This window comes from Polyodon spathula, chromosome 3 (assembly GCF_017654505.1).
Source record: "Polyodon spathula isolate WHYD16114869_AA chromosome 3, ASM1765450v1, whole genome shotgun sequence".
NCBI lineage: Eukaryota > Metazoa > Chordata > Actinopteri > Acipenseriformes > Polyodontidae > Polyodon > Polyodon spathula.
In genome coordinates, this window is record NC_054536.1 from 70,229,329 (window position 1) to 70,248,304 (window position 18,976).

The 18,976-nt window shown below is 38.0% G+C and overlaps 1 protein-coding gene across 1 annotated transcript in view; it reads right to left on the reverse strand.

The window, feature by feature from the left end:
* Window positions 1–2,220: 2,220 nt before the first annotated feature.
* The window catches only part of LOC121313363 (aromatic-L-amino-acid decarboxylase-like), a 39,870-nt gene continuing 23,114 nt past the window's right edge, over window positions 2,221–18,976 (reverse strand). The window contains exons 7-14 of the mRNA XM_041245786.1: window positions 12,694–12,760; window positions 10,253–10,347; window positions 7,989–8,056; window positions 6,535–6,611; window positions 5,294–5,313; window positions 4,560–4,658; window positions 3,859–3,960; window positions 2,221–2,739 (exon numbers count right to left, since the gene is read on the reverse strand). Of these exons, the coding sequence (XP_041101720.1) occupies window positions 2,539–2,739; window positions 3,859–3,960; window positions 4,560–4,658; window positions 5,294–5,313; window positions 6,535–6,611; window positions 7,989–8,056; window positions 10,253–10,347; window positions 12,694–12,760 (729 nt within the window). The 3' untranslated portion in view covers window positions 2,221–2,538. The remainder of the gene's footprint in view (window positions 2,740–3,858; window positions 3,961–4,559; window positions 4,659–5,293; window positions 5,314–6,534; window positions 6,612–7,988; window positions 8,057–10,252; window positions 10,348–12,693; window positions 12,761–18,976) is intronic.

The window sequence follows — 18,976 nt, forward strand, 5'->3', positions numbered from 1 at the left end:
TTATATAATAATATATATATTATATATATATATATATATATATATATATATATATATATATATATATATATATATATATATATATATAAATCCTTCCCAAGCCAGCTTGGAAGCGCAATGTAATTTTCCTAAAATAAGGATAACAATGTTATAATCAGAAGTTTTTGCTTTTATAAAAGTATTTTTCTTTTAATTACTTTTTTTTTTAAATTACTTAATGACTTCTTATTGTACTTGTATAGAAATACATGTTGTGCTGGGAGTCATTTTGTTACTAGTCTACAACCAATAATTTGCTAAGCAAATAGATGTTTAAACCACATATGCAATGAATAACTACTGCTAATAATAAAGTAATGCATATTGTTTTCTCTGCTCAAATTTTGGCTTTTTAAAAAGTATATGTATATACATACATTATATATATATATATATATATATATATATATATATATATATATATATATATATATATATATATATATATATATATACACACACACACACACACACACACAGTGGCTTGCAAAAGTATTCACCCCCCTTGGCATTTTTCCTATTTTGTTGCCTTACAAGCTGGAATTAAAACGGATATTTTGGGGGTTTGTCTCATTTGATTTACACAACATGCCTACTACTTTGAAGATGCAAAATATTTCTTATTGTGAAACAAACAAGAAATAAGACAAAAAAACAGAAAACTTAAGCGTGCATAACTATTCACCCCCCCAAAGTCAATACTTTGTAGAGCCACCTTTTGCAGCAATTACAGCTGCAAGTCTCTTGGGGTATGTATGTATAAGCTTGGCACATCTAGCTACTGGGATTTTAGGGATTTTTTTACTGGGATTGAGGTCTGGGCTTTGACTAGGCCATTCCAAGACATTTAAATGTTTCCCCTTAAACCACTCGAGTGTTGCTTTAGCAGTATGCTTAGGGTCATTGTCCTGCTGGAAGGTGAACCTCCGTCCCAGTCTCAAATCTCTGGAAGATTGAAACAGGTTTCCCTCAAGAATTTCCCTGTATTTAGCGCCATCCATCATTCCTTCAATTCTGACCAGTTTCCCAGTCCCTGCCGATGAAAAACATCCCCACAGCATGATGCTGCCACCACCATGCTTCACTGTGGGGATGGTGTTCTCGGGGTGATGAGAGGTGTTGGTTTTGCGCCAGACATAGCGTTTTCCTTGATGGCCAAAAAGCTCAATTTTAGTCTCATCTGACCAGAGTACCTTCTTCCATATGTTTGGGGAGTCTCCCACATGCCTTTTGGCGAACACCAAACGTGTTTGCTTATTTTTTTCTTTAAGCAATGTCTTTTTTCTGGCCACTCTTCCGTAAAGCCCAGCTCTGTGGAGCGTACGGCTTAAAGTGGTCCTATGGACAGATACTCCAATCTCCGCTGTGGAGCTTTGCAGCTCCTTCAGGGTTATCTTTGGTCTCTTTGTTGCCTCTCTGATTAATGCCATCCTTGCCTGGTCCGTGAGTTTTGGTGGGCAGCCCTCTCTTGCCAGGTTTCTTGTGGTGCCATATTCTTTCCATTTTTTAATAATGGCTTTAATGGTGCTCCGTGGGATGTTCAAAGTTTCGGATATTTTTTTTATAACCCAACCCTGATCTGTACTTCTCCACAACTTTGTCCCTGACCTGTTTGGAGAGCTCCTTGGTCTTCATGGTGCCGCTTGCTTGGTGGTGCCCCTTGCTTAGTGGTGTTGCAGACTCTGGGGCCTTTCAGAACAGGTGTATATATATGAGATCATGTGACAGATCATGTGACACTTAGATTGCACACAGGTGGACTTTATTTAACTAATTATGTGACTTCTGAAGGTAATTGGTTGCACCAGATCTTATTTAGAGGCTTAATAGCAAAGGGGGTGAATACATATGCACGCACCACTTTTCTGTTATTTATTTTTTAGAATTTTTTTAAACAAGTTATTTTTTTCATTTCACTTCACCAATTTGGACTATTTTGTGTATGTCCATTACATGAAATCCAAATAAAAATCAATTTTAATTCCAGGTTGTAAGGCAACAAAATAGGAAAAATGCCAAGGGGGGTCAATACTTTCGCAAGCCACTGTATATATATATATATATATATATATATATATATATATATATATATATATATATTATATATATATATATATATATATATATATATATATATATAATAACGTGGTAATAACTGGCTAACTACTCCCATATGATAACTTCTCCAGCACAGATTTTGGGGAGAACAATAGAGTTTTTTATTGACCAAATACATAGACACAAATCAGTTTCAGATTAATCATGTGATCTTTACAAACCCCTTCCATATCCTGTAACAATTTACAATTGTCTGTCCCTCCAACATTCTCCATACACATACATACAAAGACTCACACACGTTGCAAATATGCACTTTAAATAACTTCCACAAAACAGTAAAATACAAAATACATTTTTCAAGATATATTAAGGATTTGAAGAAAATCGCACGTAGATATTATCAGAAAAATCCATGACGTGATGGCATCTCAGGAGTGTTCACTGTTGCAGCTCTTGCAGAATTTCTGTGGCGATCTCAGTGATGTTCTCCCAGGCGAGTTGAATATGCTTAGACTCTGTTGTGCGGCCACACACAGCAAACCGCAGCACGAAACTGTCTGCCAGGTAACATGGGACCATGTGGATCTTTCTGCCATTGTTTATTGTTTTAAGGAGTTTTTCATTCAATGCATTGGAGCCCTAATTGCAAAGAGAGAAACAAATATTTTGTCATACATAGTTACATAAACATGAAGAGACACATTGGTAAAAAATCTCATAATGATCCTTTGGTCTGTAGTAACACTATACTTACTGGTACCTTTTAGGAATTTGACAATTGTTTGCAATACATTCCTTTTCAGAACAGTACTTTCTGTTTAGGTATTGTATTAATTACACCAAAGAGCAGTACTAACTGACACACAGTCTAACTGAAACACTCCTTAAATGCACAGACTCCAAGTGTGTTCTGTATGTTTTTCAAGATACATTAAGAGATGCCAATTTAGTTTCTTTAATCCACTGCAGTTTTTTGAGGACGTGAAGGTGACTTTGTTTCATTTGTTTATCCATAATAAAGAATAGTTTTACACTGTATAATTGATCAAAACAGAATAATATAGAACTGAATGCCAAGAATTAGTACCTTCTATGCTTAAAGCATGCCTAAAAGTCAGTTCAGAAGCTTTTAACCTCATCTCATTGACAGAGGTGAGAAGCTCCAGTGGCAGTGCATCAAACAACAATGTCTGTTACACTTGCTTAGTCATTGTTATCACTTACATTTCAAAAACCATATTTTTTTTTAATACATTTACATTTTCCTTCCATACATCGTTTGTTTAATTGTACATGTCCACCATGTACAGTACATTGCAACAAAAGAAAAAAGTACATGTTCACTTCATTCATCCGGTATGAAATAGTACATCACCAGCTCTGATTTGCTGTCTACACATTGTCTGCTCAACCCCCTCCAATCTGGTTTTCGTCTGGCACAGTCCACTAAAACTGCTCTTCTCTCTGTCACAAACTCTCTACTCTCTGCACGTGCCGCCTCCCTCTGCTCTGTCCTAATTTTCCTCGACCTCTGTGTTGCCTTTGACACAGTCTACCACGCTGTTCTCCTGTTCTCCCTCGCTGACCTAGGACTCTCCGGCACTGCTCTTGCCTTGTTCTCCGCCTACCTCTCCGATTGCACATACCGGGTGTCCTGGAGTGGCTCACCCTCTGCCTCTTGATCTCTTTATATAGGTGTCCCCAAAGGCTTAATAACTCTTCATAGTTCCAAAACCTTAATAGCAATGTTAAGTTTACCTTCAGTCTGAAGCACACGAGTCCCAGAACCACATCACCACAGATCTCAAAGCGCTTGTCTTGACGAACCAAGCTTTCAAACTCATGGGCAAGGCTCACATGCTAAAAGAAAAAGATATTTGATTAAATCGTTAAGTATTTTTAAACGTTAATTTAATTTAAAGCCATTTACTACTGTTTACTATGTTTATTTATCTCCCTGTGTTAAGGATTTGCAGATTGAAGTTACTAAGTAATGCAAATCTTTCTAGACTGCAACCACTTGTTATGGAAGAGAACTTATAAAAAATGTACAATAGATAATTAGCTGGGTGGTCAATAAAGCCCCCATTCTTGGCTGTGCAAACGCATACAGTAACAATTCACAAAGTCATTGAAAGGCTGTACAGATAAATTAAATAAAGTCAGTATTCATAAAACTTCTTATTGATTTATCTATTTTAATTGTGTTTGGGGATTACATATTCTGGAGATACACATAGATAATCCAGACTTTAGTGTTATGTCTTTAAAAAATATTTACAATGGCCACACGATGGCAGCACAGTTCATATATAAACACATCACCTCTTGGGCCTTAAAGACCTCCCGCTTTATTTTTTGAAAATATAGTTTGACAATTAACAGGCTTGTTTTATACTGTATTCTCAGTGGCACGGTACAGAATATGCAGAGTATAAAATGTACATTTTTGACTATACCTTTCGAATGTATTCCTGTAGCCCCTTCAGCCCGTATGTCCGAAAAACAAACCACATCTTCAAAGAGCGAAACCTCCGGCCCAGTGGTATCTGCCAATGCTGTGTGAAAAAAAGTTCCGCTTATACTAACGTACAGATCAAGACAGGCTAAACAAAGCACACTGGAGCCCAGCTGTAGTTGTGGGAATATGTTTATCGACTCAACCAGCCCGGATGATGTGGGAACAAAGAATTGTTAAACTGGGGTACATTCTGACCTTGCATATATTCTGCGTCTGAAACAATATTATAGATCACACCAAGAAATTGATAGTTTTTAGATATTTTTAGGTACCAGAGTTCACAAAGTTCAACTACACACACATGCATTTAGGTAAGATATATAAGATAGGCATTAGTGCGACTGAGACAAGCTTACCCGAATCCCCTCCTGACAACAGACCTCTCCGTACCCGAGCTTTAAATGTATTAGCCCGGGGTTGTAGACAAGAGAGGATCTGACATTTCCCTTGCCATTTACAAAACAACACATGCATTAAATCCATGTTGTGTATCAACTTAACACGTGCTTATTACTATTATCATCATCATCATCATCATCATCATCATCATCATCATCATCATCATCATCATCATCATCTAAACAATGGCTGTAAGTATCTGCTGGATTTTTAAATCAATTCATTAGACCCCACTATACAGTATGTGTACATATAAAAATCACATTTACTTACCCTATAGTCTGTGACAAGCCCTGAAAACAGAAAAAAATGGTTTTAAGAACATACTTTAAAGTCCCCTACCCTCTTTTTTGTAAATATTTCATTGATTTTTCATTGCGTACTGTAGTGCTTTTTATGAACTTACCTTACTTTGTTTCCAATAACTTAATCACTATCTGCAATAATTACCTGTGTATAATTATACTTCAATATGCAGAAAAGTTATGATTAACATGCCAATATCTGTTTAGCACAAATATATTTCACTTGAGTGCTGTGTATATGTGCAGATTTTTTTTCTGTTTCATTGGTAAACCAGCTAGTAATTAAGTAAGTATCTGTAATTTTATTTCACTATTACTGTATTTAACATCCTCAGTCTAGCTCCATCAAATGATGCAGACGGAGCAAAGCAAGACCTCTTCAACTGATAATGAAAACGGCTTTGGTTTTCCTGTCACTCTAATTATAGCACTGCAACAGGCACAGCTGTATGTAGCAGCAAGCAGGACCACAGTGGAGTAGTTTGCATTTAGAATGGCTGACAAGTGTGTTGATCAATTTAAAATAACATGGAGCCCAACTTTTAAAAATCCATTTTCCTAACCTTCACTTTATTCACTTCATTTCCTTCAGTCCCCTCATCACTTCCCCTCACTGATTAGTTCAACTTTGTTATTTATAACTTTGGGAAGCTGCAACACTGCTCTCTTCCCCCATGTTGGTTTGTGGGTGGCTGTAATACTGTAGGAGCAGATGATTGCTCTATTTAGTGTTGAGCCTTTGAAGTCTTTTCCAAGTGCAAATGCACTTTGATAAGGAGAGCTTGTTATTGATTACCAAATGTTTAGTGGTAATTCAAATATACAGCAATGGAGATAGGATGACTTTACTTGACATATGTCTAGCTGTCATTTTAAAAGTGGTGGGATGGAATTAAGTAAACATTTGTCTACTGGACTAAGAGTGTTTTTAGTTTTATTAGGTCTATCCAGTACATGTATTGTAACATTGTTCAAATTCATAATTATTCACAATATACTGTATGAGGCACATGGAACCTATGGGGAAATAAATGACATCTAAAGGGGAGGTCAAGTAAAGGTGGTGCCATATGTACTGTAACTCTGTGTTGTATACCAAAAACAGTGAATATCCCACTACATTCAAGTATTTTATAAATAGCTGTTAGATCATTTGTCAGTAGTAATACACCATAGTGAACAGGTATTAGTAAACATGAAAATATGTACCTGATTCTTGGTGATCGTGCTGTAGATAGAGAGGATCCATTTTAAAAGCTCCAATTATCTCTGACCGTTTCTTCACCCTGTACACAAAAAATAACACAGGGGGTTGATTAGCTCTGGGGAGCCAGACACTCATACCTGACAGGAAAAAATAAAAGGGGTTCATTATGTAGCAACTGATCATTCACAATTAAAAAATAATAACATTGATTAACCTGACGCTTCGGTGTTTTACAGAAACACTCCATAGCCGCATATTGTTTGGTGGGGCATATATACCCTTCCTGTGAAATATTCCACATTCAATGGGCAGGAAATCTGGAAGACTGACTCATTGAGTACTACTGGGAGGATCTCATCAAGCCCAGGGGATTTGTTTTTTTTTTAAGAGCTCCAAGTCCCTTTAACACTCCTGCCTCGTTGTGTGAAAGTTACTTAAAACTGGATAGGAACAGGTGGACAGGTGGGTATGTTGTCCATATCCTCCTTTTTAAAAAACTTGTGAAAAGTAATCATTTAATATATTGGCTATTTTTTTTTTCTCTTCATCTATGATTTTGCTATTTGTATCTCTTAAATATTTTCAGACAACTTACAGGTGGAAGTTGCAAGAACAACATTTAGAAAAAAACTAATTATTTGAAACAGAATGATGGTACCCACAAGCATGTGTATAGATTTTACAAAGAGACTGTGTTTTTAACTCCATCTGTGTCAAAAGCGAATCTTGTCTAAATGATTTGTTTCATTAGGAATTTGTTAACCCTGCTGCCTGTCCTGTAGATAAAGGCAAATATACGCTTGATTCTAATGAAAGAAGGCTGACTGCCAAGGCGTTGTTGATTGATCTTCCTGTGTTTACGGAGGACAAGCTGTCTTTATTGAAAGTGACCACGTTAGCGCAATTATGACTGAAGGGCAGGTGTTCTCCCTGTCAGCACTCTTCAATGAAGCCGGTTGCTTTAGTTTCATTAAATTCCGGTTGAACTATCTAAGAACAGTAACATTACATTGTGTAAACAATTTCGGATAGATATATATAACTGTCTGTTTTTTTTCCTAAGGTGAGCAAACATGCTGTAGCTAAGACATTGTCCCTCTCTATCAAAGCTGTGTGCTCCATGATTCAATAGGCACAATTTTTGGGAAAGGAAAACAGTCATTTCACAAGACCAGTAAGCTATAGTGGAATTCAGCTCAGAATCCTTATACTAACTAGTTGTTTTTTTATACCCATGTAAAAAAAACTATAGTATTTTATAGAGGTGGCCACAACACTGTAGTTACTATGGTAAATTATATGAAATACTGTTATACTCTATAGTAAACTTTTTTTTTTTTTGTTATAGAATCCCATAGTTTGTTTTATATTGGAAAATCCAACACATAAAGAAGCAGGAGGTTATAAACAGTAAACCCATTTATCTATGCTTTATCTTGCTGTACAAAACACTTACCACATTGCTGAACAGTCAAAGTTAATCAATAGCCACTTGTGAGGATTAAAGTTGAATGAATCTGCAAACTGATAAGAGATAAAAGGACCATTCGTTTAGAGGTACTTGACTTTTCCATGGAAAATCCTTTTTTTTAATTTTTTTTTTTTATAAGTATACAGTTTATCAGTGGAACTCTATGTATATCTGGGAGTTGCAAACGTTAAGGAAACACAAAAGGGGTTATGCAACTAAGTAGAGTCAATTGTCCCTTGTCCAAATTGGTAATGCAGTTTGCTGCCAAATTATGTGCACATAAAGACCTTCTAGCAGCAAAATAAATTAACAAAGTCATTGCTGTGTGAACTCCTGCAGAGGTAAGTGTTACTACTATTTGATGAGGGAAAAAAAAAGTTACTGCATTCACCATTTGCTCTCATAAATGCTGCCGGTCAGAAGACAGATACAGGACATAGGTGAGCCTCTTTGCTGCCAGACAGTGTAACAGGTTCTGTTATAGATGACACTGACCCTTGTGGGTAACAGGATAAATAGTATTGGGGTACAAAGTGAGATAATGCACTTGTTTTTTTAACTTTATTCTACATCGCTTTGTATTTATAATCTATAGTTATAATGAAACCAATATCAGCTCTAATAGTAAACTTATCAGTATAACAAAATGCCCAATTAACCTTTTTTTTTTTTTTTTTTTAAATCCCCTTTTTATTCCCAGGGTTATTCCTGACCTTAGAAGATGTAATTTAAAATCTCTTGCTACTGCAAGGATTAGCTGGGGCATGTCTGTCTGAAATACAAACTGAGATGCTGGTGAACCATCAAAAGAGATGGTATCTTGTGTCTGTGTGGTTAAATGTACAGGTGGCAATGTAAACAAACCAAACTGTCAACAAGGACTTGTTTTCAGATACGTCAAAGCTATGGAAGATTGTAGAGAACCAAACATCAACACCTCTTTTGTTTGTAAAATTGAACGTGATTGATTTACAAGGCAAACGTTTCCCATGAAACATTTAAAATGAGGGCTTATTTTAACTTTTCTTAAATACATTTTGGAAATTAACATTTTGTTTAAAGCAATTCAGTCTGACCAAGCAAAACCTGTTAAAAACCAGGTGCCATAGAACCACCTTCAAAGCAAAATAACTAACTAATTAAATAATGTAAAAAAGATTCATGGTCCTAGATTATGTTTCGGGATGGCAAAAATATCTCTGATATAATATATTTACTTGGTATTACTTTTGTTTAGTAACCTCCCTGTCTGCCTTTTGAAATGTAATGAAAGCCCATAAAAGGAAAGTAAAATGTTTGGAGGTCTACAATTTTTTAAGCACTGTTGATAGTTGCTATGCTGACAGATGTGGAGCTGTGGTGCTGATTCATTGCATCAGCAACCAATAAAATTGCAGGAAACTCCAGTGATGTAATTTACCTACTGATAAAACCACTTCTTTTATTATTACCTAACTATCTCCCTATTGTTTGAATGTCTGTTCTTAATAAACAGTGTCATTTAGGTATGGGACTTATCCAAAGGTTTGTCGGTGCCTCAGGAAATTACTTTGTCCTTATCTCTGTGGATATGACTATGCTTTGCTGAAAAGCCTGAGCAATTCAAAGGAAGTTCAATGCCTGCTAATTTCCACAGTGATAAAGCCTAGCATTGTTAATGCTTGGCAAATATTGGTCTGTACTTTTAAGAGGCCTGTTTATGAAATGCAGGAGATGGAAACTCCTCTCATGAGTAACAATGATACAGTTTCATAACATCCATTTCATATGGCTTTTGTTATTGTGTCTTGAATGTATTAAATGTAAGCCTGAGTGAGTATATTTATACAGTACATGCTGTAAAGGTCTGTTTTATTTATTTTGAACTGTGTTTATTAGATTTTTCATAACAATTTGATAGGAAACAACAGCTGATAGAATATAGAGAAAAAGAGCTTTGCAGAAGTGAAATGTCAAGTTTCAACAATTTTTTTAAAAAAATAAATGGAGGTTGAAATTCCCAAGTCTGCAAGGTTATTTCTGCTAGAGTATTTTTGCTTTGTTCGACAACAGAAGGCAGAAAGGACGAATATGTAAAATATTTGCTTGTGCTTGAGAAAATATGATGGGCTCATAACACAGAAAACACTTAATCTTTTCTTTTTATAGATGACTGCCTGCTATTCTGTTATATCTGGTAACTATAGTCATCATGGAATACATTTATATAATACATATTTCTGGAGCTGAAATGTAGTTCAGTTTTTTACCTCTACTCCATTAAGAAGATGTCTAAATTCTGGGCAGATAAAAGCACTTCCCGCATAGGCAGCATCAATGTGCATCCACATATTTTCGGAATTACCTAAAACACAATACACCAGCATGAGTGGGTTACTGACCTGAATGCTGGATACATCAGAAGCCTTTAATATGAAGTGAAGTTGCTCTGTAAATGCATAAGGGCTGGAGAGGTCATGATGAGATCCAAGTAGTTGCTATACTAAACCACAGATCATTTGCACCTTGTTTGTGATAGGAATATAAAACTGAAGTTCTGGAATTTGTGAGAAAAATGTAATAAAAAAATAAGTATAAAGTGTGCCGAACTTGATTGTCACTGGTTTTGTAAGTCAAGTTTTTTTCATGGAAATACGCAATTCCTGGGACAAAGATGTTAAGAACACACCAAAATTGCCAAAGTAATAATGAATCAATTCAATGCAATTCATAAAAGACCACTGAATTAAAATGCATTACAATAGTTTTTTTTTTTCATTTATCTACACATCCTACCCCACAACTTAAGTGAAAAAAATATTCTAGAAATTTGTAGAAAATTAATTAAAAATAAAAACTGAAATAGCTTGGTTGGATAAGCGTCCACCCCCTTGTATTAGCAATCCTAAATTAGCTCAGGTATAATCAATCAACTTCAAAATCACACATCAAGTTAAGTGGCCTTCACCGGTGTTAAATTGTAGTGATTCATGTGATTTTAGGATACATTCAGCAGTTCCTGTAGGTTCCCTTTGCTGGGTAGTGCATTTCAAAGCAAAGACTCAACCATGAGCACCAAGGAGCTTTCAAAAGAACTCCGGGACAAAGTTGTTGAAAGGCACAGATCAGGGGATGGGTATAAAAAAATGTCAAAGGCCTTGAATATCCCTTGGAGCATGGTCAAGACAATTATTAAGATGTGGAAGGTGTATGGTACCACCAAGACCCTGCTTAGATCAGGCCATCCCTCCAAACTGGATGACCGAGCGAGAAGGAGACTAATCAAAGAAGCTACCAAGAGGCCAATGGCAACTTTGCAAGAGCTACAGACTTTTATGGCCAAGACTGGTCAAAGTGTGCATGTGACAACAATATCCGAAGCACTCCACAAATCTAGCCTGTATTTTACTTAAGAAAACCCACCTTGAATCCCATTTGAAGTATGCAAATAAACACTCAGGAGATTCTCTAGCCATGTGGCAAAAAGTTTTGTGGTCTGACGAAACTAAAATGCAACTTTCTGGGCTAAATGCAAAGCGTTATGTTTGGTGCAAATCCAACACAACGCATCACCCGAAGAACACCAACCCTATTGTGAAGCATGGTGATGGCAGCATCATGTAATGGGGATGTTTCTCATTGGCAGGGACTGGGGCACTTGTCAAGATAGAAGGGAAAATCAATGGAGCAAAGTACAGAAAAGTCCTTGAGGAAAACCTGCTGCCCTTTGCAAGAAAGTCGAAACTGGGACGTTAGTTCACCTTTCAGTATGACAACAACCCAAAGCACACAGCCAAAGCTACACTGGAGTGGCTAAGGAACAAAAGGTAAATGTCCTTGAGTGGCCCAGTCAGAGCTCCGATCTAAATCCAATCGAAAATTTGTGGCATGACTTGAAGATTACTGTCCATCAACGCTCTCCAAGGAACTTGACAGAGCTTGAAGAGTTTTGTAAAGAAGAATGGTCAAATATTGCCAAATCTAGGTGTCCAAAGTTGGTAGAGACCTATCCCAACAGACTCACAGCTGTAATTGCTGCCAAAGGTGCTTCTACCAAGTATTAACTCAGGGAAGGGTGGAGACTTATCCAATTATGTTTTTTCAGTTTAGTATTTTTAAGATTTAATCTTTCTCAATAAAAACTTTTTTCCCCTTAACAGTACGGAGTATGGTTTGTAGATAATTGGAAAAAAAATCCTAATTTAAATGCATGAAACTCTGAGGCACTGACACAACAAAATGTGAAAAAAGTTCAAGGGGGTGTAAAGTTTCTATAGGCACTGTGTGTGTGTGTGTGTGTGTGTGTGTGTGTGTGTGTGTGTGTGTGTATATATATATATATTACATAGTTCAGCAATCAAATAATAGGCCTTTGATAAAATAATATCTTTTCATAATGGACTAGCACAAAGTGCTTTACAGAAGTATACACGAACTGTGCATTATATGCAGAGTCACTTAAAATAGGACAATTATTTAACATCTCATCTGCTGGATGGAAGCAACTTGCTCAGGGTCACACAGTGAGTCAGTCAGTGGCAGAGATGTGATTTGAACTGGTGACCTTCTGATTACAGACCCTGGACTTTTACCACTGGACCACACTGCCTCCTAGTGTGCATGGCATGTTCAGGCAGACTCCATATAATACGTGTAACAATAAGTAAAAAGTTTTGTTTATAATGTATACAGTGTAGATATATGTACTTACAGATAAGGCCTATTTCCATTATGTTATCAAATGCACAGGATGCTGTTGTTCCAAGTGTTGCGCAGCACTGTAGATCACAGTAAAACACACAAACATTACATTTGTTACAACTGGACAAAACTTGACATGCATTGTACTGGATTATATTAAAATTGGTATTGTTTCATAAAGGTTTTCGATTATTAAGTTTATGAAGTACTAATAACCTTGAGCAGAATGAAGTATAGTTTTGACTATAAAAAACAACACGTCTGTACCTAGTTAAATTGAAACCCGGTTTGCATTTTACAGAGGCAATAGGTTAGTCATCATTATTTTGTTATGACAGTGGTATTTTGCGAGTGTGTGGTCTGCTGTGTGAAAGTAATCAGAAGTGAGTGAGCTGCCATTTAGTATCCTGCAGTTTACAGTGTTGTGGCTTCATGGATGAAAATAGTCACTCTCTTATAAAGCACAATTCTATTGCACACCTTCACTTTTCCAAGCCTTTAGTTTATTCTGATATTGGGTTAAAGGTACTTGTAACTGTATGAGCAACAGATTTACTCACAGCTTAAAACACACAGCTGCTACCCCCCACCCCAACCCCCTCCAGCCAAGGATCTGAAATTGGTAGAAATTTTGTAACCCAATTTGAGGCAATATTACACAACTGAAATTAAATTACAGGAACAAGGTTTCCTAACAAAAACAGTAATCAAGTACAATAGATCTCCCAAACATGACTTTAAACACACAGCAATAATACAATATAAGTGGGTATAGGGTATTGCCTTTCCAATTAATGTTGGCCCATCACATACAACAAGCTATTATCCATTATCGTTCACATAGTAGTAGCAAGGCAAAAGAGGATAGTACAATTGTAGCTATTTACATTGTGGCTAATTTCATTACATTTACTTTAGTATCTCTAATGTTATTATAATGTATTATCTAAAGTTATTATTTAAAGGAATTAAAGGTTTGCAGTAATTGATCCAAAATTAAAAACAAAATAGATTATATACAGATAATAGATTTGACTTATTACTGTTCAAAAGATCAACTATGATATACCAACACTAGCTTTCAAGACCTCAAAAGTCTCTTCTTCAGGTGTGGAAATAAAAAAAAAATTGAAAAAGAGACATTTGATTGTTTGAAAGCTTTTGTTTGTATGCCATTTAATAAGCATTATCAACTCTACACATCTGTTATCACTGTTACCTTAATTGACATGGCAAAACCTGTTTGGATGTAATTATTTGATGTAATATTGATAAAGCCATGCCGTAATGGTTTGGTGATTAGGAAAGAGGTAAAAATTGTCACCATATATTCTTGGACTATGATAGTATTGTTTCACCTTCTTATTTGTTAAAAATAATTATAATAAGTTACAGAAATGAAAATGTAATAATTAATGCTTGATTCCCTTGAGAATTCATATTTAAGCCTAACAAAGGGTTTTACTGATAAATTCATTGATAGCCATTTACGGTTATTACTTTTTACATTTGTACTTTGTACATTTGTGTCTTTTCCTGACATACCAAACTCATATTATTATATGTCAAAGAAAGTTCATAAGTTGTAGAATGATGAACAGGGGCCTTGGTATAACAGACATACTGTGCAAATGTTGAACACTATATTTTGCCTTTCACAGACGATAAAAATGTATTCTGTCATGTAATATTTGTTTTATTTTCTGATTAATTAAAGGCAACAAAATTAAATTAGATTGTAGTAGTATCCTGGAAAACCTTGATAGCCCACATTTTAGATAATCTTCCTATTCCCAACCAAATAGAATAATCACGTTAACGTCTTTGTCCATTGCAAACGTATTACTGAAACATTGTTTTGACCAAGGCATTTACTCAAATTTATTGCGTTCTCCACATGATCAGGAAAGTGGATAATGAGATTTAGATTAATCTAGGATGACATACACAGCCATTACAAACAAAATTAACAGTCCCTGTAGACCAAAGGGAAATGCAAAAGAAAACAGGATAATGCAATTCAGATGTCCATCTGTTGACAGCCTGTAGCTTATTAAGAGCAAAGTACTGAAAGGTGTGAATATTTATGCAATGTGTGGAATACAATTGGTTGCATCTTTTGGTTGCCTGTAGACTTAATAGAATATTGTATTGTACAGCAGCACAGCCTCTGGTGCAGACACCATTGTGATTAAAGTGTTGACAGATGGGTACGTTGTATTTATAAACTGACAGCACAGTTTTGCTTTTTTCTGATAAGTATAAGCTACACAACCTACACAACATTTAGACTCTACCCTACCAACACTTCCTAAATAATGCATGACCAACACCTACTGAATCCACATGTTTGTCATTCACAATTATGTGTTGTTTTTTTTTAACGTGCTGGTCATGCATTATTTAGGTAGTGTACACAGAACAGAGCTCTCAGTTAGTACAAATTTAAAAAGAGCTATTCAAAAACAGATCAGGTTAAAAAAAAAAAAATGCATAACATGCTGAATGCATTTTGGAGTTGATATCGCAGCTTTGCTTAAACATTTCCAGCTTTCACAGACCCTGATTAACAACAATCTTGAACTATCTTAAGGAATAGCTACTTGTTTGTAAAGCAGATCCACTGCATGTGTGTTCTTGTGCTCAGAATTTGCCTATACAGTGAATAATAATATGTAAAATATTATCTTGTCCACATGAAGCTAATGTGATCCAGACCTGTGTAACTGTACTGAGATAATAGCATGGTTTGGAATCCTTTTCAGCCAATCACAGCACTTTAAGGGTTAAAGGATTCTATATCCAGATGGAATCCCAAGATTAGCATTCTGGAGATGTACTAAGATATCACAATTTTTCTGTGAAAATAACTCCCTTTATCCACTGGTAATCCTTTTTTAAAAATACTGTTAGCAGTATATAGTAAGACCTTCCATCTGCTTTGGTATTGAAGAGTTTAAGTAACTATGCGTCCCCCTGTGATTGGAAAAGTGGAAAATGGAGTCCTGATTAGTTGGCCACTTGGAAAGCAAACAGTTGTACTTGCATGGGCTTCTAAACAAAAACAGGTCCATAAAATGCCTCTGCCATGCACATCTATTTATTATATAGGTCTCAAATTAGAAGTTTTGAACAAAAAAAATAAATAAATAAAACATAGTGAGTATATATTTTCATTTCAAATCATGATATCTGGCACTACACTAGTTAAAGGAAAATCTGTCTACAAGCCATGCTGTCCTCCTGCATCATTTCACCTGGATAGTGAAATTGTCCCCACCCCTTCACTGGCTTCTTTCCTGTTAACAACCAATGAGCTGTTTCCCCTATTGGCTGACATGGCTTGACCCACAGGACAAAGCTGAGGTGAAATAACCCAGGAAGTGCAAACAGATAACCAGAGAATAAGGCACAGAAACAGATCTTCCTTTACCGTAAAGTAGTACCAGCTAGTTGTCTATAGCGACCAACCTGCCTGGATTGTGTTTGCACAGGCAGAAAATACGATTTTGGTAAGTACAATTTGAATCCTTGTTGCTGATGTAACTACATTAGCTGGTTTGAAGGAATTCATTTTCTGAAGAATTCAGAGCTGTGGTTGATTGAAATGCATTTAGATAGCGTGGAAACTGGACCAGCTCTAGTCCTGTAGGACAGTATAAATTGACAATCAGTGTCTTAGAATGCCAGCTGTTCTAAGCGCTAGCAGTCTGTGCTGGGGCAGTCAGTGCGAGGACAAGTAGAGCAAGGACCTTTTCCAAATCTCTCCCAGAAGCTTCTGGAGGCCTCATTCCAACTCTTGACATTAGTTATATTTAAGTAACATTATTAAGGTGGTGTTTTAATTAGGTGCTCTACTGTAATGAGTAAGGTTAAATTGAATAGAGGTTGATATGCAATTTGATTGGTTTCCACACAGCTTTTTGTAGTTGTGTGATCCCATTGAAGCACATTGAAACTATTGTATTGCCTTTAGCGCAGCTGAGCAGCTGTTAAACAGTTCCCTTGCAAAGTGATGGTGCGAGAAGAGGCTGTTGGAGAAAATCCGAACCTAGCAACACTTTGGAAGACGTCAACTACCACCCCCCCCCCCCCCACCCCCCCCCCCCCCCCCCTGGTGACTGCGTGACGACAACTACTGTTGATGACATGGATAGACAGCTGGGACAGACGTGTGACTCTCACATCCCTGTTATTCTGTCCTCTCGCTCCCATCCTCTGCCTCTCCCCCTCTCCCCTCCCACACTCTCTCTGGTGCCCTCTGGAACTGTCACTCTTCTGCTAACAAAGATAATTTCATCTCTGCCTTTACGTCCCACCTATCTCTCGATTTCCTTGCTCTCACTGAAACCTGTCTCTCCTGATAACACTTACTTCTGCTGCCCTGTCCTCTCTCTACATCCTGTCCCATACTTTGTGTCTCACTGGACGGGGAGGTGGGACTGGTCTTCTCCTCTCTCCTTCCTTACTCTTTTCTGTCCCCTCTGACCTCTCCTTACTCTCTGTTAACACCTTTGAATTTCACGCTGTTCAACTAACCTGCTAATTGTGCTATACCATCCCCCTGGACCTCACACTCACTTTCTTGATGTACTTGACTATCTTCTCTCCTCCCTCCCCTCTGACTACTCCAACTGTCCTGTTCAATATCCATCTCTCCAACCCCACCCACACTGCTGGATTGCTTCCTCTCCTTCACTATTTTAACTTTTCTCTCTCTCCATCCCCTCCTACCCACAAAGCTGGCTGTCAACTGGACCTCACCTTCTCCGCCCTCTGTCACCCCTCTGGACCTCTCTGATCACTATTTCATTTATTTTTCTCTGTCCTCCCCTCTCTCCCTACTCCACTTACCCCCACTGTCACCTCCCACCATAACCTCTGCTCTCTCTCCCCCTCTGTCCTTGCCTCCACCACTCTCTCTCACTTCCCTCCTATCAGCTCCTTCTCCCAACTCTCTATAGACTCTGCTACCTACACCCTCTTCTCCTCCTTCACCTCCTCACTCAACCTCCTGTCCCCTCACCTCCCAACCTGCCTGCCCCTCCCCAACCCTGGCTCTCCTCTATGCTCCGCTCAGCAAGAACCAAACTGCGCTCTGCTGAAAAGAAATGGAAGAGAACCAAACTCCCTGCTGCCCTAGACCTCTACCTCTCCCTCCTCTCCTCTGCTAAACATTCCTATTTCCAATCTATTATCCAATCCACCACTATCAACCTCCACAAACTATTCTCTACCTTCTCCTCCCTCTTCAACCCCCCTCCTTCCTCCTGTATCTCCTCTGACAACTTTGCGCCCCATCTCCTCTGAAATCTGATATCTGCAAACTCTTTAACACCTCTCCCTCCCCCCTACCACTCCAACCCCAACACCCTTCATCTCCCCTACTAACTCACCCTCCTCCTCCCTCTCACACTCCTCCCTCTCACACTCCTCCCTCTCCTCTATCCTCCAGGGCCACAAACACACCACGTGCGCACTGGACCCCCTCCCCACTCACCTCTTTCAAGCTGCTGCTCCTCCTGCTCTACTCCCCTTAATTTCCTCCCTTCAACACCTCTCCACTCTTTCCTTTTGCCTTCAAACAAGCCTCTATCACCCCCTCCTCAAAAAAACTACCCTCGACCCCACCTCCTTCCAGAATGACCACCCTGTCTCCCTGCTACTCTTCCTCTCTAAAACCCTCAAGTGGGCAGTACACTGCCAGCTCTCTGCTTTCCTGTCTAACCACTCTCTGCTCAACCCTCTCCAATCTGGTTTCCGCCAGCTCACTCCACTGAAACTGCTCTCCTGCCTGTCACTAACTCGCTAAACTCTGCCTCTGGTGCTTTCCTCTGTGCTAATTCTCCTCGATCTCTCTGCTGCCTTTGACACTGTCGATCACTCTATTCTCCTATTCTCTCGCTGACCTAAGAATCTCCAGCACTGCTCTGGCCTGGTTCTCCTCCTACCCCTCTGACCGCACCTAAAAGGTAACCTGGCACAGCTCAACCTCCACACCTCACCCTCTCTCAACAGGAGTCCCCCAAGGATCAGTCTCCTGTTCTCACTCTACACCTGCTCCCTGGGTCCCCTCATCTCATCCTATGGTTTCTCATATCATTTCTATGTTGATGATGCTCAGATCTTCCTCTCCTTTCCTTCTCTGACTCCTGGATGCACTTACATCACCTCAAACTCAACTTCTCTAAATCTGACCTCCTTGTCTTCCCCTCCTCATCTTCTCCCTCCTCTAATCTCTATCTCCATTCCACTGGAATCTAACACACTCCCTCCTCCTCAGCCAAGAACCT